At 47.9% G+C, this 24,170-nt stretch overlaps 1 protein-coding gene across 2 annotated transcripts in view; it reads left to right on the plus strand.

The window, feature by feature from the left end:
• The window catches only part of LOC121449134 (vomeronasal type-2 receptor 116-like), a 34,412-nt gene extending 30,397 nt beyond the window's left edge, over positions 1–4,015 (plus strand). For both annotated transcript variants that reach the window (XM_041653363.1, XM_041653364.1), the window contains exon 6: positions 3,111–4,015. In XM_041653363.1, coding sequence (XP_041509297.1) covers positions 3,111–4,015 — 905 coding nt within the window. The remainder of the gene's footprint in view (positions 1–3,110) is intronic.
• The last annotated feature ends 20,155 nt before the right edge of the window (positions 4,016–24,170 follow it).

Below are 24,170 nucleotides of genomic sequence, written 5' to 3' on the forward strand. Positions count from 1 at the left end.
TTAAATTCCCTTGATCTCCTTTTTTTGTCTTATTGCTATAGCCAAAACTTCAAGTACTATGTTGAAGATATATGGGAAGAGTGGACAGCCTTGTCTTGTTCCTGATTTTAGTGGAATTGCTTTGAGTTTCTCTCCATGTAATTTGATGTTGGCCATTGGCTTGCTATATATTGCTTTTATTACATTTAGATATGTTCCTTGTACCCCTGATCTCTTTCAGACCTTTTCATGAAGAGTGCTGGATTTTGTTCAATGCTTTTTCAGTACCTAATGAAATGATCATATGGCCTTTTTCTTTCAGTTTATTTATATGATGGATTACATTGGTAGATTTTTATATGTTGAACTAGACTTGCATCTCTGGGATAAAACTGACTTGATTATGGTAGATTTTTTTATGTGTTCTTGTATTTGGTTTGTCAGGATCTTATTGAGTATTTTTGCATCCATGCTCATGATTGAGACTGGTTTGTAATTCTCTTTCTTGATTGTGTTTTTATTTGGTTCTGGTATCAGGGTTATTGTAGCCTCAAAAAATAGTTTGGCAACATTCTTTCTGTTTCTATAATGTGGAACACTTTGAGGAGTATAAGTATTAGCTCTTCTTAAAAGTTCTGGTAGACATCTGCACAAATCCATCTGGCCCTGGGTATTTATTTGGTTGGAAGATTTTTGATGACAACTTCTCTTTCCTTGCAGTTTATAGGTCTATTTAAATTGCTCACCTGGCATTTCTTTACTTTTCATGTCAATCTCCTTCCTCCCCTCCTCCTGCTTCCCCCATGTTCTCTCAAATCCATTCTCATGCACTCTCCTGACAGTGTAAGGCCTTTCATAGGGAGTCAACAGAGTTTGTCACATCACCATTGATCTTACCTAAACCAAAATATTTTGATTAGTTCTTCAAATATGCTTATATATGTGAGATGACTGATTATTTGTACACAATTGTAGGTGCATATATGAGGCAGCCCTTGCCCATGTAGTTAACATAACAAAAAATTGTGAGACATGTATGCTGTCAACTGACCTCAGTTTGTCTGCAAGAGCAGTACATTCTCTTGACATTTGGGGCAAATTTCTAGTCCATTAAGCAAATTGACTAATTACATTTGTCCATAAACGCATTGTTTGGATAAATAGGCTTAAAATCTAGAAGCACATCATCACTTTGTGAAATTATCTAATGATTCAGAAAACTCGCAATCATGTTTCTTATATGTCTAGTGGTGGAGCTTATAACATATGAATAGGGCACTATTCCTCAAGTCATACATTCTGTACTATCATTCTTGCTTGAGTGTTTTTGTTTTGTCAAGGTCCTGGTGTTATATCAATATCTACTTAATACTCAAGAGCACTCACTGAGTCTGGATCTCACATACATGAAAATTAGGAAGGGGAAAGGGTGTTCCAAGAGATGATAGAATCAATTGGTAGGACATTTAATTCTAAGTATGTTCCAGAGATCCTACCTTCAGGACAGGAATATTGCTTCTTATAATCAATAATCAGGGATAAAGCATCCATACTGCTAGATGAGGACACAATTGACAATTTGTTTGCTTGTTTATATTTTGCCTTTTAAGACATAAAAATTATATTTCTAAATTTTTTCTCTCATTCTCACCATCACTTCCCCAATCACTTTCATATTCAAGCTCTGTTGTTACTTTTTACATATACACATACATGTAAATATCCACATACCAGAGAAAACATACTTATTCTCAAGGCTCTCTAGCCAGCCTGAGCATGGCAAACATGGCTGAGCAAGCCTTGTTCTTCTATCCCTTTGCCTTGCTAAAAAACCATTAGATTTCAGTGATAGTTTGAACAGTGGTAGTAATTGACCCTGTTAAGCAGTGTGACATGCTCGGAGTAGGTATGATCTTATTGGAGGAAGTATGTCATGGTGGAGCCAGATACTGAGGTCTCTTATAGTCTTAGGTTATACCCAGTGAGACAGTTTATTTCCTGTTGCCAATAGATCAAAGATATAGAATACTCAGCTCCTTCTCTAGCACCCTTTCTTCCTGTATACTACCATGTATACCATGATGTTAATGGACTGAGAATCCAAACTATAAGACACCCAATTAAATATTTCCTTTATAATAGCTACTCTCTTCATGGTTTTTATTTACAGAAATAGAAACCATAATGAGGCTTCTATATTCCTAAAGCCTCTACCAACCTCTACTCCTTTATTTGGTCAGTTCCTTCTCCTTAGATTGATTATAAATGTTCACTTATCAAAATATTGAAATTTAGCTATCAAAAACTCCTTTCTGGCTATCCTAATTAACCCATTTTATCAAAATTAAATACTTCTTCCTAACATGGGGCTTCCTTTTTACATTTATAAACTGCTATTTTCCTATAGCCACATCTGTCTCCTCTCTATCCAGAGGCAATTCTTTATCTACCCTGACAAATGATCTCTTCTCCCTGTCTCTTGTTGTTTTAATCTTCTCCTCCTTTCTCTATTTCTTGTCTTTGTCCTTTATTCTGTGCCCATTGTCTATTCTGGTAAATCTATCTCCTTTTATTGAGAACTTGGTCTTGTCATGTGATATACCGAGTCCAAGGACTTCTGCAGATTGTGTTAAGTGTCATTTCTATGTCAATGCATTTGGGTTGTTGAATTCAAACAGAAAAACAGATCACATGTCTTGTTCCAATGGAAGACACAGTCTCCATCTACAACAGAGAGACCATTCATAAAACAGACAGAATCTCACCAGACACTGCATTCATGGGATCTGAGACTTCAAAATACACTCTGTGCAATATAATGTTTAATGATTTTACCCTCTGTCAATTCATCAGTTTCAGTCTTTTCATCATAGCCTTTAGAATATACTGAAAATATCTGTGCTCTCTGATAACATAACAAATGCTATCACCAACACACAGTAAAATAGATAAAATAGTGATTGGTTGATTTCACTTCCCATAATAATCAATGAGTATTATGCAGTAATGTCTTTTAACTGCATTCTCAGCAACAAATGCAATTCTGCAATGCTTCTTCAACAAGTTTAATCGAACTATCCTGTCAATGAATGGCTACAGTTGCACTAATCATACTTTCCTTTCTCTATCAGATGTGGATAAATGTGTGAGGTGTCCAGAGGACCAGTATGCCAACAGAGAGCAGAACCGGTGCATTCCAAAAGCTGTGGTCTTTCTGGACTACAAAGAACCCTGGGGGATGGCTCTTGCCTTAATGGCCTTGTGCTTCTCTGCATTCACAGCTGTGGTTCTGGGAGTCTTTCTGAAGCATCATGACACGCCCATTGTGAAGGCCAACAACCAGAATCTCAGCTACATCCTGCTTATCTCACTCATCTTTTGTTTCCTGTGCACTTTGCTCTTCATTGGGCATCCCAATTCAGCTACCTGTGTCATGCAGCAAATCATATTTGGAGTTTTATTCACTGTGGCTGTTTCCACTGTATTGGCCAAAACAGTGACTGTGCTGCTGGCTTTCAAACTCACAGTCCCTGGAAGAAGGATGGGCTTCTTCCTACTTTCACGGGCACCCAAGTACATCATTACTATTTGTCTTTTCATCCAAATTATTCTATGTGCAATCTGGTTGCGATTTTCTCCACCCTTTGTTGACACCGATCCACACTCTGAGCATGGCCAAATCATCATTGTGTGCAGCAAGGGCTCAGAGACTGCATTCTACTGTGTCCTGGGATACCATGGCTTCCTTGCCTTAGTGAGCTTCATTGTGGCTTTTTTGGCCAGAAATCTTCCTGACACATTCAATGAAGCTAAGATGCTGACCTTTAGCATGTTTCTGTTCTGCAGTGTCTGGGTCACTTTTCTCCCTGTCTACCACAGCACCAAGGGGAAGGTGATGGTAATTTTGGAGGTCTTTTCCATCTTAGCTTCCAGTGCAGGTGTACTGGGATGCATCTTTATCCCCAAGTGCTATATAATTTTGCTAAAGCCAGAAAGAAATTTTCTTCGGAAGTTCAGGGAGACAACATCTTCTTGAACACACATTTCATAAATTGCAACTGACAACTAGTGTTGGTAAAGAATGACCCATTATGATACAATGTAAGATGCACGTAATAGCATATGATTCTTATTGTTTTTTCTAATGATGATATCCAGAAGTGTCATGTATACTACTTTTCTGTACATTGTGACCTATAATCTTCCTCTCAACCACATATTTTTTAAGACCTAGTTTTTGGACATTGGTGCATAGGAGGTGTGTTCCTTTCTTTTTCTAGTGCACAATAATATTTGAAACTCTTAGTAATTCTTTTGATATCTGAATGAATGTGTGACTTTGAGCATAAGAGAAAATACAGAAAATTTGTAGTAGAGTGAATAAATGTTTGAAGATTATGAAACTAATTTCTGTAGAGGAAGACAACCAAATCCTATTTCATCCTATGAGTTAGAGTAGTAGAACTTAGGAAGGAGGGGTAAGTTTTGTCATATAGACAGGAAGAATACTGAGAAAGATGGAGAGATGTCTCAGAATTTAAAATCATGTACGGCTTTTTCAGAGATGAGTGCACTACCCATTTGACAAATCTTGCAATTCACAAGCACCTATCACAATAACTCCAATGAATCAGATGCCCTCTTCTGGCTTACAAGAACATCTACACTGAGATGTTCATATAACAACACAATCAAAAATCAAAGGCGGGCGGTGGTGGTGCATGCCTTTAATCCCAGCACTTGGGAGGCAGAGGCAGGCGGATCTTTGTGAGTTTGAGACCAGCCTGGTCAACAAGAGCTATTTCCAGGACAGGTTCCAAAACCACAGAGAAACCCTGTCTCGAAAAACAAAAATAAAATAAAATAAAATAACAATCAAAAAGTACAAATACACATGAATGAAATTAAATGAACTTTATAAATTTAATTTTACAAAGCACTATGGTGGAACACTGGATTTCTTTTATTTTTACTTTATTGAAAATAGATTTTTAATTGAGTTTGAAGTCAGGGATGGTAATGCCTCTAGAAGTTCCTTTATTGTATAAGATTGTTTTGGCTATCCTGGGCTTTTTGTTATTCCATATAAAGTTGATTATTGTTCTCTCAAGGTCTGTGAAGAATTTTGTTGGGATTTTAATGGGGATTGCGCTGAATTTATAGATTGCCTTTGGTAGAATTGCCATTTTTACTATGTTGATCCTACCCCTCCAAGAGCATGGGAGATCCTTCCATTTTCTGGTGTCCTCTTTAATTTCTTTCTTCAATGCCTTAAAGTTCTTATCAAATAGGTCTTTCACTTCCTTGGTTAGAGTTACCCCAAGATACTTTATGCTATTTGTGGCTATAGTAAAAGGTGAGGTTTCTCTGATTTCCCTCTCTGCTTTTCTATCCTTTGTGTATAGGAGGGACACTGATTGTTTGAGTTGATCTTGTATCCCGCCACATCACTGAAGGTATTTATCAGCTGTAGGAGTTCTTTGGTAGAGTTTTAGGGGTCACTAATGTACACTATTATATTATCAGCAAATAACGAAAGTTTGACTTCTTCCTTTCCAATTCATATCCCCTTGATCTCCTTAAGTTGTCTTATTGCTATTGCTAGAACTTCAAGAACTATGTTGAAGAGATATGGTGAGAGTGGACAACCTTGTCTTGTTCCTGATTTTAGTGGAATGGCGTTGAGTTTCTCTCCATTTAATTTGATATTAGCTGTTGGCTTGCTATATATTGCTTTTATTATATCTAGGTATGATCATTGTATCCCTAACCTCTCCAAAACCTTTATCATAAAGGGGTGTTGAATTTTGTTAAATGCTTTTTCCACATCTATGGCGCACGCCTTTAATCCCAGCACTCGGGAGGCAGAGGTAGGCGGATCTCTGTGAGTTCGAGACCAGCCTGGTCTACAGAGCTAGTTCCAGGACAGGCTCCAAAGCCACAGAGAAATCCTGTCTCGAAAAACCAAAAAAAAAAAATAATAATCATATGGTTTTTTTAGTTTATTTATATGATGGATTACATATATAGATTTTCATATGTTGAACCATCCCTGACTTCAAACTCTGTTACAGAGCTACAGTAATGAAAACAGCTTGGTATTGGCATAAAAACAGAGAAGTTGACCAATGGAATTGAATAGAAGACCCGGATATTAACCCACAAACCTATGAACACCTGATTTTTGACAAAGGAGCTAAAAGTATACAGTGGAAGAAAGAAAGCATCTTCAACAAATGGTGCTGACATAACTGGATGTCAACCTGTAGAAGAATGAAAATAGATCCATATCTATCACCATGTACAAAACTCAAGTACAAATGGATTAAAGACCTCAATATTAATCTGAACACACTGAACCTGATGGAAGAGAAAGTGGGAAGTACACTGCAACACATGGGCACAAGAGACCACTTCCTACGTATAACCCCAGTAGCACTGACAATAAGAGCAACAATGAATAAATGGGACCTTCTAAAACTGAGAAGCTTCTGTAAAGCAAAGGACACTGTCAATAAGACACAAAGGCAACCCACTGATTGGAAGAAGATCTTCACCAACCCCGCATCAGACAAAGGTCTGATCTCCAAAATATATAAAGAACTCAAGAAACTACACTTTAAAATGCTAATTAACCCAATTAAAAAAATGGGGAACTGAACTGAACAGAGAATTCTCAACAAAAGAAGTTCAAATGGCCAAATGACACTTAAGGTCATGCTCAACCTCCTTAGCGATCAGGGAAATGCAAATCAAAACAACTGTGAGATATCATCTTACACCTGTCAGAATGGCTAAAAATCAAAAACACAAATGATAGCCTTTGCTCGAGAGGATGTGGAGTAAGGGGCACACTTACATTGCTGGTGGGAATGCAAACTTGTGCAACCACTTTAGAAATCAGTGTGGCAGTTTCTCAGGAAATTCGGGATCAACCTACCCCAGGACCCAGCAATACCACTCTTGGGAATATACCCAAGAGATGCCCTATCATACTACAAAAGCATTTGTTCAACTATGTTCATAGCAGCATTATTTGTTTTTTTTTTAATCATGCTTTTTTTATTCTAAGTAAACATAAACCAGATAGGACAAAAATCAAATCAATGACAATACAAGTATTGAAATGGTAAGAATTCTAGGAACCCTGTTTTAATAGCCTTCGGATGTGAGAGCTACGACGCTGAGCTGAAGCAAGCATGATATATGTCCACCACACATTTCCAGAATGACTCACCTTTGAATTTTCTCTAATTTGCACACTTCACCTACTCTCCTTCCAAATTACTAGGTCAAGAAATACTTCTCGTTTTCCTCCGTTGATACGCTGCTTTGACTATTTAGCTTTGCATATTAAGTTTTAACTTATTGGCTTCAGTGATACTCTGATCCCAGGGGGGCTAGGGGATAAAATGTGTTTTTCCAAGGTGCTTTCAAGCCTGGGTTGCAATCTCTAATGTCTGAACTAATGCTTGCTCTGAAGCTGTGAGCCCCGTGGAAGAGCTATTGATCTGCAATCTCCCCGGCACATTTCCACCATCTTCTAAAATCCCAAGGACATTCTAATTAGGAGCAGACACTGGCTACAAATTAGAGCGAAAGAGGCACGCGGGCATTCAGATAGAGACCTTCGGCATTCACATCCCAGGCAATTGGAAGCGGGGCTGAGATTCCTCTTAATCAATCGGCCAAGTTTGGTTGTTTCCCAAAGGCAATAATAGTAAATAAATAACAGCCAACAACCAACAAAATAAACGCAAATTACACCCAGTGTTATTACAAGTGAAGCTATTGATCCCACAGCGCACAATTTATGAGCTCCGCGAAGCAGCTTGAGGCAGCCAGAAAAGGGCTTGCTATGGTGCTCGAATGCCGGGGGCATCATCCCATGACCCGTGTTTGAATCTGTATGTTCTCTTCGCCTGTATGTTCATTCTCGCTGTGACTCTCACGGCCTTATCTGTATATTAAAAGTAGCAAGGATTTACCTCCCAGATTACAAAGTACTGCCATATAGGCTCTGAAGAGGACAGTTACCGACGCCACTTCAGGCTTTCATATTCTAGACCACAAAGTCAGAGGCTATGGGAACACAGCTATCACTCATCGTGATTGTAGTGGTCACCGAGTCGCTGATATCCTTGACCATGTACAGACTGGGAGTCAGACTGAGGCTAAGAGTTAAGAGCAGAGCACGTGACAGCACAGAGGCCACTACTCTTACAAGTAGCATAACTGTGAAGGACAGTATTCTCACCTTCTTCATTTTGAGGACTAGAAACCTTAATGCCAGAAATAGTGTATCTGGAGCAGCATTATTTGTAATAGCCAGAACATGGAAACAACCTAGATGCACCTCAATGGAAGAATGGATAAAGAAAGTTTGGAATATATACACATTAGAGTACTACTCAGCAGTAAAAAAAAAAAAAAAAAAAAACCAATGACATCTTGAATTTTGCATGCAAATGGATGGAAATAGAAAACACTATTTTGAGTGAGGTAACCCAGAGCCAAAAAGATGAATATGGTATGTACTCACTCATAAGTGGATTCTGGCCGTAAATAAAGGACATTGAGCCTATAATTTGTAATCCTAGAGAAGCTAAATAAGAAGGTGAACCCAAAGAATAACATATAGTTATCCTCCTGGATATTGGAAGTAGAGAAGATTGCCAGGCAAAAATTGGGAGCTTGGGTGGGGGTGGGGTGGGGATAAGGGGAGATGCGGAGAGAGAAGGGAAAAGGGGAGGATAGGGAGAGCTTGGGGCAATGGAACAGTTGGGATGGAGGAAGGGTGGATATGGGAGGAGGGAAGTATATAACTTAATTAAGGGAGCCATCTTAGGGTTGGCAAGAGACTTGACTCTGGAGGGGTTCCTAGTTATAAATGGGAAAGGAAAAGTTCTCTTTTCTAGTCATGCAATCATCATGAGGACAAAATGAAGTCACAAATGGGCTCAGAAGACAGGACCCCAGTCTCTCCTGAGCATCGGACCCATGCCTCCATCCTTTACCACACACACTCTTTAAAGTTTTTCCCATTGTACAGCTAGGGAAACCAAGGTTCAGAGAGGGATGTGAGTCTGTCATGTGCTCTGTTGATTAAGAGAGTCACAGTGTCCACTCTCGGGTCCCTTCTGAGCTGCTTCCAAGTCCACGGTTCAGAGAGGGATGCGCGTCTGTCATGTGCTCCGTTGATTAAGAGAGTTACAGTGTCCACCCTCGGGTCCCTTCTGAGCTGCTTCCAAGTCCACAGACAGCCCAATTTTCTTTTCCAGGAACCAGCCCTGGCTGCAAACAGCCATAGTGGAGGGGGCCTTCCTGCTCGCTCTGCAGGAGAGACCACAGCTGACTGTCGGCCAATGCCCAGTCTGGTTGTCCTCCTCACTCCATTCCCAATGGTATCATGCTGTGATGACCACTGGTAGGGTAAGGAAGAGCTGTGGGCAGGACAGGGTCACTAAAGCTGGGTTGCCTGGAAAACCTGGAAAGTTCAGGCACAAAGGACCAGGCTGTGTGGCTTGGAGAGAAGGGAAAAGAGGCCGGATTTGAGTGGAGGCTCCATCCTCCACCAGAAGGGCTCAGGGCAGTAAGTAAGGACAGTGGGTCTGCTGACTTCACATGGGCTCCTAGCTGAGCAGGAGCTGGCCTGTGGGTCGATGTGCTGGGATGTGGGGCAGGAAGACAAGGGTGCTTCGGTTGCTGCCAAGAGGTATTGATTCCAGGCAGTAGGCACTGTGCTGGGGCCCAGCCAAGAGATGAGGTCATGAAGAACAGGACGGTGACTCCGTGGGGGGGGTGACTCCCCAGCCGATGACGTGATTGTCAGCCATGAGGAGTCTGCCTGAAAGACGGAGCCTCTCCTTCCTTCTCCTTGGCAGCCTCCTCTCCCAGCATGTCAGGGAGGAGGCCCGTTGTGCCTGTCTTCAGGATGTGTGAATCTGGTGAGTGATCACCTCTTTGGGTTTCTAGGGGTACCCCACACTCCAAGAATGCCTCCAATATTGACTTTGAGCTGTTCCCACTGTGACTATTGACAGCTCCCAACTACCACACATAGCTGCCTCAGTTTCTCCACCTTGTACTTAGGTATAGAAAGCAGCCTTATTCCCAGCTCCACCTAGACTGTCTCCGTGTGAGTAGGCAGTGGCATGTTGGAGCCTGGCTGTGCCACAGAAGGGCTGTGTGTGAGGTATGTTGTCTTTCTGCTCCGTGTCTAACTTCACCACGAGGTGGGAACTTCTCTACACAGGGCCTGACAGTTGGCAGGACCCGAGAGACAGGACTGGGATGTCATCTTGTCGTATGTCCTGTAGGTTCCAATTTGTCCTTCTGGATCCAAGCTTTAAGGCTCCATTTCCTGAGCCTCAGTTTCAACCTGGGATCCTATTGCTGGGAACCTGGAGGGATGCTGCTCAGGGTGAAGCTTGGCATGGGGCCTGGCACACAAGGGCACTGTTCCCTTCATAGTTGTCAGCATCCCAGCAGACCCCACACCTGCCCCTTGCTCTGTTCAACCACAGGCAAAGCGGTCCCATCCTTAAGAGTATGGGTACTGTATCAACAGAGAAGAGTATCGGGGGACCAACTCCAGAGCCACGTGACCAGAGCAATGGGCACCCACCAAGGCCAGACTCTCCTCCCAGCTACAGAACCACAAAGCCACGAGTATCCGTAATTCTACCTCTACCTCTGCTCAGGAAGAGAAGCAGGGCATCTGCGTTGCAGGGTGGTGTCTACACTCCAAGGCTTGGCATTTATGCTCCAGTGTTTGAGTCTATGCTCCAGCACTGAGCACCGACATTATGGGGGTTGTGTCTATGCTATACAGCTGGTGTCTACACTGTCTTTTTGGATGCCTGTACTGCAGGACTATACCACAATCTCAGCCAAAGTGGGGAAGGGGTTGGTAGTCTTTGAGGCAAGAACAGAATCAACTGGGAGAAGAGGAGGCTTGAGCAGGAACTGTGGCTGCAGGGAAGCCACTGAACCTCAGGAGAGAGATGCGTGACTTGGAGGTCCATGGTGTTACTTCCATGGTCTCGGGTCCTACCACCTCCCACTTCTGCCGGCGTGTTCCACCTTCTCTTCCCTGCCTCCAACTTTGACACACCAGGCAAAGCTGCCACAGGGCCTTTACACAGGAACACCTTGATCCAAGGCTTGATTGCCCTCCTTTTGTCTCACAGGTCTCTGCTCAGGCTGTGCCTTCCCAGAAAGCTCCTGGCCAGTGAGTCACTGGCAACCTCTGATGTCACCCTACTTCACTTCCTGCTTAGTGATGTGCTCAGAGCCCACACTAGAGTCTTACACAGAACGTGGACCTTAGAATGAGAGCTGAGCTCCCATGCAAACAACGCACCCTTCCCACTCACCAGGGTGGCCCCACGGCAGCTGATTCCCTACAGCCCAGGTTCCAGGTAGAGCCTGTCCTCTAGAGTCTTCATAGAGGCTCCATCCACAGTTCAGGCATTCCTGGGTGCCCCTCCTGTGCTTCAGGCAGGCTGAAGAACAGTGGATTCCACAAGAAACAGAAGGAGCAGCCCATGGCCAGGGAGGCTACCATCAAGGGGACTGCCATCCCCAGAAGGGGAGTCCCAGTGCTGCGTGGGGCCTTGCTCCTCAGTCTGTATAGCTTGTTTGCTGTTTGGGGGAACCTAGAACATGGCGGCTTGTACCAGTCCATTCCTCCCACCCCAGTCTATGCAGAACGGCCTGGGGTTGCATTCTGGCAGAGTCCCATGCAGGCTCCAGCCCTGTCCTCCACTTCAGGTGGCACTGGACCTTCAATCCAGTGATTGCAGGTGACCTGTGATCAACCCTCCAAACACTCGGGTGTAAGCAAAAGCGCCCCGCCGGCTTCCAGGAGCCTTTCTAGGGATATAACTGATACCTCCACTTGGCTCCTTTTCCTCTTGTCCTCCTTTGACCTGCTAATGTAGAACATGAGGGACTGGAAACCTGGCGGCCACATTGGGCATCCTCCTTGGTTTGGTAGAACCAGCAGCTAGAAGGAAGGCGGTTCCCTCTGTCCAGCCGGTACTGGAAAGTTTGAATATGAGAAAGATAGCATTCCTGTCTCGTTTAGGCCACTGGGACTCCCTTTCGCAGCCCAGCTCTCCAAAGATAGCATTCCTGTCTTGTTTAGGCCACTGGGACTCCCTTTCACAGCCCAGCTCTCCACTGCATGGAGGATTCCAAGAGATCCAAGTTAGATGTTGTCTTGTGTGCAGCCAGAGGCAGAGCCAGGCAAAACTGGAGCACCTGTCTTGTCCTGTTCTCTTGAGTCACAAGGCCCTGTTCCCTGTTTCCTTGGCTAGCCCCCTCCTCCTTCCTGCCCATTATGGCCCTGTGGCCATCACGAGGCCCAGGTTCAGCCAAAGGAATGGTCAGTCTGAGCAAAGCTCTGCTCCCCCCCCCCCCACTTTGTCCTTTGTGTCTTACTGGCTAAGCTACTGACACAGACCCTGGGTACCCCTGGCTCCTGATTCACTCTTCAATACAGCCTCAGAACAAAAGTTGTCAGGATGCCCGGATGCCCTCTTCTTGCCACATGGTCACCCAGATGCTTCTCCAACCCTTTAGGAGCAAGGGTTATTTATTCTGGTCCACACACCAGACTGGATTCAGCTTCCTGCCCTGGGCTCTTGGTCCAACTCTAGCCTGACCCCATCACCATCCTGGATCAAGACCAGGATTCCCTAAGGCTGGACTGCTCTCCTCTAGGCTCTGAGCACCTGCTGCTGTGACTTCTGTGTCCTGAGAGTGAGCTCCACCTCCATTTTTGGGGTAACAAAGTTTGGTGGAGGGTTTCAGAGGCTCCCTTGCTCCCCAAAGGAAAGAAGGAGCCAATCGCTGAAACCTGGCAACGGCCATGCACAGTGTTCCAGGCTCCTCACCCTCACCTGCTCTATGTCCTCACCAGGCTCCTTGTGGGGTCAACCTAGCTTACAGATAAGAGCCCTGAGGCCTGGAAAAGCCAGAAGAGGGGCAACTGCCCAGCCTGGCTTGTCCCCCACTCCACCCCTACCTCTCGGCCCTCCCAGCGCTGTCCCGGTTGGGACAAGACTCCGACTTGCAGGAGAGATTAGGACTAAGGAGAAAGAACACTGTCCTGGCCCCGCGCATGCCCTGAGTATTTAAATTCTTTTTCATAATTATCTCAGATAGTAATTACTGCAGAAGCAGATGCACTTATCGCAGACAAGAAGCCACTTGCCTTCCCATCTTTGTCAAAAGCGGAAACTGACATTATTTTTGTGACTTGCTTCAATGGCTGTTTTCACTGTAAATACCACCTTCACCACAAAGAAAATAACCCTGGAGATGTAGGGGTTGTTCAAGGCTCGGGGCTATTACACTAATCCAGCTGTGGGCCTTGTTCAAGGGCTGGAGGAGAGAGGGGAACAAGCTTCCACAAAAAGTACAGCTGAGGTTCACTCCCAGGGGTGTGTTCACTTCCTCTCTCACCACACCTCTCCTCCCCCTGTCCCAGGACTGCTACCCTCTGGAATCCACCCCCACACCCACCACAAACATCAGTGTCCTGGACCTTGAAAGAACTGGCTTCCATGAGAAGTTCTCATAGCTCTCAGGATGATGCCCCTTCAAGGGTCTGGTATTCAGAGCTCTCTCTTCTCTCACAGCCTCACACAGGAGACTTCAGTATCGAAAAGGGACAGCCTGAGAACCTTCCACCAAGGGAAAGTTCTGCAACTGGGCAGGATGATCTACTTACAGGAATCAGATGGGACTCCCAGGCCTGGAGCTGGCTCCCTCTCTGGTCCCCAGTGTCCCCTCTGTCAAATGGGCAGACCTGGAGGATCTCGACCACCTGTCCTTTTGAGAACCCGATGAATAAATCATCCCTCGTGGCAAGCTTTCGGCATGAACCTCTGAACATGGTTCACTGCTACTCTCAGCCCCAAGTCACAAATGACTTCACTATCATAACTGTCAAGAGCTACAGCCTACATGCTGGGTACCTAGCGGGCCCTGTGCATTGGTAGCATTGATCTCGCCCCCAAATCCCACACTATAGGTCCGTTCTCATCCCGGTGTTTCACTTGAGGACAAGACTCAGGCCAGACCAGTTGCCCACAGTCACAAAGCAAACCTGCGAAAGCACGCTGTTACTAGGTACACAATATTCTGTTCCCTAAGATACGGTCCGATTGCTCCCATTTCCCAGGTGGAGGCACTGAGGTTCGGAGAGATGCCCCTCAGGGGAAAGGAAGTACAGGCGCAGCATTGAGTACAGAGGGTGCCTTGCTGTGTTCAGCCTGGCTTTTGGAAGAGTCCCGCTGGGCTGCCATCTGTACCTTCTCACAGCTGCTTCTTCTGCTGCCTCCGTGTGATCAAAAAGGGTTGACCCGGCTTCCAGTTGTGAAAGCTGAGGGTTTGCAAAAGTGTTGCTGGTTGTGCGTGCCGTGGTTAGAAGGCAAGTGTGCACGGGAGCACAGCCCTGCCCTGCAGTCCTCCTCAGTTACTACTGACTCCCCATAGGCAAACCATGTCCCATCCTTTGTCCTAGCAGATCTGTCTAGGACAGTCTTCCCTGACCTTTTATTCCTTTCTAACAGGGTCCCCCAGCCCTACCCATTGCTCATCTTCATAGTTGTCACCATTTAAGACCATGATGTGGATGTATCGGTTTTCCACGTGCAGAAATGAACCTGGTGTAGGACCTCACAGTGGACTCCGGCTGGGCTCTCTTCCTCCTACACGCCTCTGGACCGCAAACCTGAGCTGGTTCAGCTGCAGGCCCTCTTTCATACACAGTGTGTCAGGCAACGGGCCGCAAGCCCCGCATCCCGCGCTGCAGTCCTTACTCTAAAGGCACAGTTCACTAGCACACGCTTGCTGCAGGATGCTACCCGCCACACCTGCACTCGGGTAGGCAGCTTACAAAGGGGCGTGGACTGTATGGAGCAGGGGGACAACCAGGTACATCAAGGATGGCTGTCTTTTCTGGGACAAAGAGAATGGCCTAGCACTGAATTTGCCCCCCAAATCAACCTAGTGGAGCTTTTCATTGGTCTTGTCTTCCCACAAGGAGAAAAGTTTGATACAAATGTCTTTCGGGTCTCGTAAGCACCTGCTTACACGGTGCCAACTGCTCAGCGACATGTTTTTCTGTGCACCAAATAGCCAGACCCACCAGTGAACTGCGCTGTGATGGTCGGGAACATGTATCTGGGAGTGCTATAGGTTTCCCCGTTGCAACCCTGTACGACCTCTACTCGCAGCAATCTCGTCTCACATGGCAGGAAAACAGGCACAAACTTGCTTAGGTCTCACAGCTGGGAAAGAGCAGAACCGAGAGATCGGAACCCTTGCTGGGCGGGGCAGTGGGCAGCAGGGTCCGCATCCTGCAGTGTACTGAAACCCAGGGCGTGCCAGCCTTGTGTTCTGGAGCCGAGATCTGCTGTCAGCAGAGCGTGTGACCTCCAGGCGGAAAGTGCTAGGGCCTGCGCTTTAGCTCTCTGCGAACCAGCTCTAAGCACCCCAGCACCTGTACATTCTGCGGTTCTCACTGAAAGGACAGCGACACTCGCAGCGCCCCCTGGCGGCGTCCCGCACCTTCGGGCGCGATGGCCTTGGAGACCGTCCTAGCTGTGCCAGTCAAAGGCGGGTGGCCACGCGAGGGACCAGCACTCGCCAGCTGAGCCTGGCCACCTGCTGTTGGAGGTCGAGCTCATTTCCGAGAGTCCTTGTGTGCCTTCCCGGTGGCTCCAGGCCAGGCTGCAGGTAAAAGCCCGGGGTCAGCAGAAATACTGCGGCCCCTCTCGGCCCGCTGTGCGCAGCTGTCCCGTACTGGGTTGTGGGGCCCGAGGAGGGACTCGAGGATTCCACCTGTGGCCACGCCGAGGACTGCGAAGCGCACCTGCCGGGCCCTCATCCTGTCCTCGTGGGCGCTAGCGAGTAGCGGCGCCCAGCCTGCTTATCACCACAGAGAGGAGCGCAGGAAAAGCCAGGCCAGGGGGCTAGAAAAGGGAGGAGTCCCGGCCCTAAAGCCGCGTGAGTTGGGAATATGCCCCTAGGTCGAGTGCCCTGGGGCCTGATCTTCCTGCTACACTGTCTGTCCTCCAGAGCTTCACAAGTTGGTGACGCAAACAGCACTTTGGGGAGGAGCTGGGGGAAAAGTACAGCCAGAATGACGCCCGCCCTCTTCCCACCCACCCACCCTCCTCAGCCACTGGTCCCTACATAGTCAGACCTCAGGCAGCTGGGGAGGAGATAGCCAAAGGCAGGCCCCCGGTCTAACAAAGGGCTGGATGCTCTCTAAGCTCGAGCCAAGACTGTTTCCATGGTAACCCTCTTCTAGGATAAAGCAAAGGCTCCTTTCCCCAACATGATGCTACTGGCTGTGAGAAGGGGAGCCCTGCATTAGAACACGGACGGGGAAACTGAGTCTTTATGGGGAAACTGAGTCTTGGGGAGAGATAGGAACGCCCTGAAAATATCCCCCTTATCCCAGACACCCAGGTTTCCCCACCATAAGTCAGTCCATCACTCCGCAACACCTGTTTCCTAGAGCCCCCATTATTTCATACGGAGGACAGAAATAATGTTCGTAAAACAGGTTCTGAGAAAGTTACATTTCTCTAAAAAGACAGAGTGCAAGGTGGTGGGGGAGTCTTCATGGAAAGACCTGAGAAAGACAGGGCGAAGCAGGGAGGGAGGGGGCCTCGCGAACATGGAGAAACAGCATTTGGGGCGGAGGCAGTGGTTTCTGGCCACGACAACAAGTTTAGCCTGCCCATCAGGGGGATATGAAGGCAAGGAAAGAGTGAGTTAGAGAGGTGGGCTCCAGGGAACCGTAGGACACCAAGGTGGGCCGAGGCTGCTTAGCAAGGGCTATGTCTACAGAAGCAAGACTCCTACAGAGGCTCAGCAGAAGGCACACTGGGGCACTGGAGGCAGGGCAAGAGAGGCAGGGCAGTGGTTAGGCCAGAGTAGTAAAGGCCACACAGTTGGATGGGCAGGGGGGTAGGCGCCAGGTTCTGGAGTGTTCTTAGGGTTTCATTCTGCAGGACTCACCAATGGTTTGAAAATATTGGAAAATGTTGGAAAAGAGGGAGGGGAGGTCAGGCCTAGAATGTTCTGGGATCCAATAGATAGAATACAGGAGAGTGAGAGGGGAGCATTATTTCTAGCACAAGCAACAGAGTGGCCACTGAGCTAACTCTCCTCTGTCCTGTTCAAGCCTGAACTACCTGCCCACGCCTCTCATGGCCATGCAGTCCACCCCTCCACTTTGCTCTGGTCCCTACCTAACGTTTTGACAAACACGGCTGTCTAATAGCTGGGAAAGACCTGCCTTTGTCAGAACCTCCTTTATGTCATGGCTGGTGCCAGCTATTGGGGCTCAGTTTACAGCCAGCACAGCCCCACCCATCTCTCTCCCTTTCTCTTCCATTCAGAACCCCACATTACTCCTCCCTGCTGAGAGGCTTCAACTGTAGCATCCACAACTGGAGTCACAAGTAGGATACTGTGCTAGGAACAGGCCAGCAAAGGGCACGCGGGCTGGAGGGGACTCCCCAAGAGGGCAGGATGTGAGTAGGCCGGGAGGGCGTGGCTACTCAGACTGTGCCATGGTACCCTTGTTCTCTTTGGGCTTGACCTTTGGAGGCAGGTTGATGCCAAAAATCCTCAACCACAGCTACTATCCCTCGGGCTCTGCCAGCCTCCTGCAGGGATGGCTCAGCTGGCCGAAGGGCGTTGTCCTGATGACAAGGCCCACGAGTGGGAGCTTCAGACATAAACCCTGACCCTGATGGCAGAGCCCTAGAGCCAGCATGGAAGCCCCAGGGTCCCTTCCTGTTCCCACCCTTCTTGTGCCTCACAGGGCCCTGGAGTAAAGAGGGAAGCCTCAGAAGCCTTGACCTAAGCCAAGCAGAACTGGCCTTGAGCTTCTGATCTGATAAAATGGACAGGAATGAGGATAAGGCTGTCTCTGACTGGTCCACCAGGGCACAGAGAGCCTTGGAGGCAAGCCCAGTTTCTGGGGCCAGTGACAAGTTAGCAGCAGCTTCAGGGGTAGAGAGAGGACACCTAGGCAACCCCTATCCAACTGCTCCATCAACCCTTTTCCTCCAGAACCGGCTCACCCTGGACATTCTGGTGAACTCTGAAGAGTGGAAAAGAGCCCCCTTCCTCCCAGCCGAGCACACCTGCGGAGATGATTCGCTGAGCATTTATCTGCACCCTTTATGCCTGGTGCTGGACTGGGCAGTGGCGACTCAGAGAGGAGCTATTGTAGGAATCGTGAAGGCCATGGGAAACACCAACTCTGTGGAAGGGCAAAGGGAGATTGAAGGGGTGGCAGACGGGCTCAGGAGGACCAGCCCCACCTCAGCCTCTTATCAGCCCTAGCTAGGGTCCCTGAGTAGACTATGGAACCTCTCTGGGCCTTGGTTTCCGTGTCTAGAAAATGGAGACAGGCATGGAAAGGAAGATGGTTCTGGCGAGGCATTGGCCACACATGTTCCTCCCAGCGCAGTCAACGTAGGTAGACCAGTCCTGCATCACTTCCTACCCCTAAGAGTGGCTGGGCAAGGCCCTGGGAATCACAAAGGCTAAACATCACAGAGCTGTGGGTCGGGTGCCACCCACAAGGCTCCCCTCAGACACCCAGGTCCTCCAGGCACACAGCATAGGACAGGCCTCATTTATAGCCACTGCCCAGCACAGCTATTAGGACTACCTGCTGTCACGTGGGTGGCCAGATAGACTCAGCAAATGTGACCTATGGTCAGCATCCCACACTGACCACACACAGGAGTCACCTTCCCAGAGATGTACACCCCGTGTGCATGTGTGTGCATGTGGACTGGCAGCTGGGCACACCTAGCGTTTCTTAAATGCCAATTACACAGAAATTACAGTTATCAGAACACCAAGAGGCTCGTGGTGGGGCTCTAGTGGGCCTCTGAACCCATACAATGCTCTCCAGCGGCAAGTCTCAAGTCAGTGTAATTTCTGTGTACACTGAGAGAAAATGGGGTATGGGAGCTCTAAGAGACCTGGCAGCCACAGCCAAAGTGGCAGGGATGCCTTGTCTGTGGCAGGAGTGACAGGAAAGGTGGCGTGTCCATTGGAGTTTGGGAACAGGTGAGGGGCGTCAAGTGGGTTCGGCACACCCCTGGCCACCTCTCAGCTTACCTACAGTCTGCATCTACCCAGCTGCTAGCAATTCCTCCCTTGACCGCAAGGTGTCATCAACACTCCCCCGTATCTCAGCCTTCTCACACCGTCCGTTTCCACTCTAGCTCAACCCTAGTTGTTTGGCCCCAGCCACTCTTTGACAAAATTCCTCAGCAACCTGCGTGATTGGGGAAGTGACACAGAATGCCTTTGGTGAATTCACTCAGACCTCACCAAAGATCAAAGTGGATGTGCGCCCCCCCCCCCCCATTATCCTGGAACACACTCCAAGATCCCCAGTAGGCACCTAAAATGGCAGGTGGCCTCGAGTCCCATGGGATTTGTGTTTTTCTGTTATATGCGTACCTACGATCGTTCATTTTATCAATGAGGCCTTGTGAGACATGACAGAAATAGCACAAGGCAGCAACAACACAACGATCAGACGCTGTGGTGTGCTGTAACAAAGGCTATCTAACTTCTCTCTCCCCCTCCTCCCTACCCCACTTCCCTTCGCTCAGAGAAAACACTTCCTCCTCCTGTGAGGGAGCACTCACTTCCCTTCACCTGAGGGGAGCACATCTGGTTCCTGTCCCCTTGAGGAGAGCATGCCCAGATCCTCTTCCCACGAGGGGACGTGCGGTTACCTTTCTGCTGTTGTGGTAAAAACACTACGACCAAGGCAACTTCTAGAAGAAAGGGTTTACTGGCTTATGGTTTCAGAGGGATGAGAGTCCACTGTGGCGGGAAAATATGGCAGCAACCGATAGGTATAGAGACAGGAGCGGGAAGCTGGGTGGTCCCATTTTCAACAAGAAGCACGGAGCAGAGCGAGTGGACTCGGGTCGCAGGGAGAAGCTGCATCCTCTCAGCTCCCCCTCAGTGCTGCGCTTCCTTCAACAGGGCCTAAATGTGCCCCAGACAGAGTCACCAACTAGGGACCAAGTCTTTAAATCAGCCTCTGGGGACATTTCCCAGCAAACACCACAGCTCCAGACGGGAAGCGCTCACGGCTTCTCTTCAGCACACCTGGGTTGCCAGCATCACTACTCTGGAGTCATTCTAGGCAAAGCAAGGGCCACTTTCCTGGGCTCTGTGGCCATATCTGCAACCCTAACATTTGGGAAGTGGACACAGAAAGATCAAGAGTTCAAGGCCAGTCCCAGCTACCCAGTGAGTTCAAGGTCAGCCTGAGCCACAGGAGACCTTTTCTCAAAACAACAAGGAATTAAAACTTAAAAAGTAAAACAAAAGAGCCATTTGAAGACGGTAGATTCTAAAACCAAGATGACAGTGACAGACAGCCGTAATGGCAGGGCAACTCACACCCTGAAGATAACAGAATGTGAAAGCAAGACAGTGTGTCATTCAGTGTGGGAGAGGTCAAAGCCAGAGAATTACGAATTACTTATTCTCAATTTTTGTTATTTTCTAAATCAATTTTCTATTTATGCATATGAATGTTTCGCCTACAATTATGTTTGCATACCATATGTGTGCCGGGTGTCACCAGAGGCCAGAAAATCTCCGGGAACCAGAATTGTGAACCACTGTGTGGGTGTTGGAAACTGAGCCATCTTCACTTGAAGCTCCAGAGCGCTTGCCGATTCTCTTCACCTGAAGGACCTCTGCAAGTACAGCAAGCGCTCTTACTCACTGAGCCGTCTCAAATGCCCCCACATCTATTAATCCTGTGTGTGCATACACGTGTGTGTGTGTGTGTGCATACACGTGTGTGTGTGGATGGGTGCCACCTGTGGAGGTCAGAGGTCAACCTGGTAAAGTCGGCTCTCTCCTTCCACCTTCTGGGATCACTGAGCTTCTCACCAATTCCTGGCTTATTTGTTTCTGGAACTTCTGCTTTGATGTTTTTTTGGGTGGCTGACTGAAAGGCGAAAGCTCACACAAGGGGCTGTGGCAGCTGGGTCTCACTGGCGGCTCCGTAGTGACAGAAACAGGTCATACTTTCACGTGCGTATCAGCCGTCTGCGCACATGCGTGTTCTCACCGAGATGTCTGCTCATCATCTGCCATGTTGGGTTCGTGTCATCGTCTACGGTCATGTGTTAGGGGTCCCTTGTATGCGTGACAGTTGTCCGTTATCAGCTTCGCGTTTGCAATTATTTTCTGTCAGCCTTTGACTTCTCTCTTTTGCCTGGCTTTGGCCATCCTTACAACGTGTGAATCCTTATATGGCCCTTGGTAAGCCCATGCCAAACTCTGCCTAGGCTGTGGTGGGTGAGGCAAGACTCGAACCCCCAGCACGGAGCTTGAGACACGGGGCTGCACCTCCGGGTGGAGTGGGTTGCCCACAGACCAGGAAAGTCCCAGGCCTTCACAGGGGTTGTTTTCCTGGAAGACTCTTGCATGTCGGGATCCATTAGTCCTAGGTAGGGCAGGGAAGTTGACTCTAGGGTGACTATGGGCCCAGACACATGGTTTAAGGAAGGACAGCTAGCTCTGCTGGTCCCCTCAAGGCCCATTCCCAGGCATCCCGCTTAATTAATCTCCAACTGTCCACATAGACCTCTGGTTTCAGCTCACACTAAACTTTTCCAAAGTCACTTCAGGCCACAGTGTGAGGCCTCAAAGCCTCCCATGGCACTGAAAACACCTTTTTGCCCAAATCCACCCTTGCCATTACTTGTTGACTGGGTTGAAATACAGCCACGAGGGGGCGCCCTTGCTCCACTGTGCGACAGAACACTGTAGGAATCCGGCCGGAGACCTCCTCTCCTGTGAGCCCCACTTAAGAGTCCCCAGAAAACACTGCCCTGCCCACAGCAGGATGGCTCTGTATATACACAAAGAGATTTGTGGTGACTCTGGGCCATCCTGCAGAAATCATGTAATCTCAAGAGATCATCAAATTAGAAACTTTCAAGAGAATAGCTTGACTTTAGAAACCGAGAAGAAAAAGGAAGCCCGGAGCTTTCAGAGAAGTCCAAGGCCTAAAGCCATAGGTACATTTTCTCACTATTTATATGGTGCTCCAAACTTCTCTGAATGCCATGCCAAGAAGTCAGGTGCCTTCTGCTGCCTCTGCTGCAGGACGAACTCTGGTTAATAATGTATCCGAGAGGCTTAGTTAAACACCCCAGGTATTCACGTGCCGTGGACGCCCCCCTCTGCCCACCCAGACCGTCAGCAAGTTAGCTGTGTGTCCCCTTAGCATTTGAGAAGCACAGTGTCAGCATCTGCGTACCACTGGAACAACCCTATGCAAGGACAGCGTGGAGCTTTGACACCTGCAGACAGCATGCCCTCCTGCACGTGCGTCCTCTATAGAGGAATCCGCACACAGGCACCGTGCTCTGCGGCAGAGTCTGCCGGTGGCATCTGGGACAGCCCAGGTAGCTTCAAGAGGGCCAAGGGGGAGAGGGCGCCCCTCAGAGGACTTGCAGCCAATAGCATAGGCCTGGATACACATTCGTCGCGAGCTTAAAATGCTGAGTGCCTAACTTTTCAAAAGCCACATATCCATTGCGGTCAGAGACTGCTAGTCCAGGGGACCCGGGTTTAATCTCCAGCACCCACTGGCTTCTCACAATTAACTGTAACTCCAGTCCTAGGAGAGCTGACAGCCTCTCTGGCCTCTCTAGACACAAGGCATGCCCACAATGCACAGATATACAAGCAGACAAAACACCCATGCACACACATTGAAAATTTAATTAACTGAAAAACTACTAACCGCACTTTCAGGCTGTGTGCTTTCTCCTGTTTACTCTTAGAACAATCAAGACCTCCAAGCTTAAGGTCTCAGCCCCCTAAGTCCCCCTACCATGATGCCACTTACAAGCCTCTGGTTGCTTTAACTGAGCTTCTGATCAAGTGGCTGTTACTCCACTATAAATATGTGACAACAGAGGATGAAATGTCCCCAAAGGCCCGTGTATTTAAGAGCTTGCTCTCATTTGGTGGCACTGTTTGGGGAGGTTGTGGAACCTTTAGGAGGCGGAGCCTTTGCAGGGGGTGGGAGGAGGAGTACATCACTGGTGTGTCACTGGGGGCAGGGCTTTAAGGTTTTATAGCCTGGTCCTGCTTCCGGCTCTCTCTCTCTCTACCTCCTGACGATCAGGCTATCCACACTCCTGGTGCCCTACCTTCCCGACCATGACAGACGGTCTCCTTAGGAATTGGAAGCCAAAGTTTTTTTCTCTTCCAAGTTGTTTATAGGTCTTGGCATTTTATCATGGCAACAGAAAGGAACTGATAGGGTGGAGAAAGAGAAAGAACCTGACAGTGAGAGACGTGACCAGCAGACTTCAGCCATGCAGCCAAGGTGAGTGGCCACATGACAGCCTGTGTCCATGGCCTTCCTACTCAGGACTCCACAGCTCCAGCCCAATTATGAGGGTGACTCCTGACAAACCCAACAGGAGACAGCATCTGATTTATTCCCAGTCCTCAAAGCTGCTGAGATCCAGCCAAGATCCTGTAGGGTCACTATGGTACCCTGGGAGGGGTCTGTGATGTTTTGTAACAGGCACGCGGTCTTCATCATACCACGTCTTTAGCATAAGAGATCTGAGCTAGCCTTGAACTCACTCTAGTTGAAGATGTCTTTAATCCTGATCCTTCTGTCTACATCTCCCAAGTACTGAGATTATCGTGTGTAACACCTGATCACCTTCCCAATGCAGTTAGGGACCAATTCAATTCAACTCTTAAGGAGTTGACTTCATGGAGTAGAAGGAAACAGGAAGTAGTAGTGCAAATCAAACTCAAAATCCTCTGGCAGGAGTTGTGTTGGTGTGGGCTAATTCCCTAACCTCAGACTGCTTCCACGGAAGGAGAACAACTCTTGCCCTTGGAGCCTCAGCCGCCCCCCACCAGAAAAAAACAATGTCTATTGCCACACAGCGAAGTTCACCATCAGAGTGGGCAAACCTAGAGGCGAGATGGAGAAAAGGAAGGGGTCACAATCCAATGGGGCACATTTCTAAATCTACATAGAGGGGATGAATTGGTGTGGTACCCTCTGCAGTGACCCAGTGGAGGTCCAGCTGCTCTCCAACCCAGAAGGGCCTCAG

This window comes from Microtus oregoni, unplaced genomic scaffold (assembly GCF_018167655.1).
Source record: "Microtus oregoni isolate MIOR12 unplaced genomic scaffold, Mior012 000006F_ref0000085, whole genome shotgun sequence".
In the NCBI taxonomy this organism is placed as follows: Eukaryota; Metazoa; Chordata; class Mammalia; order Rodentia; family Cricetidae; genus Microtus; species Microtus oregoni.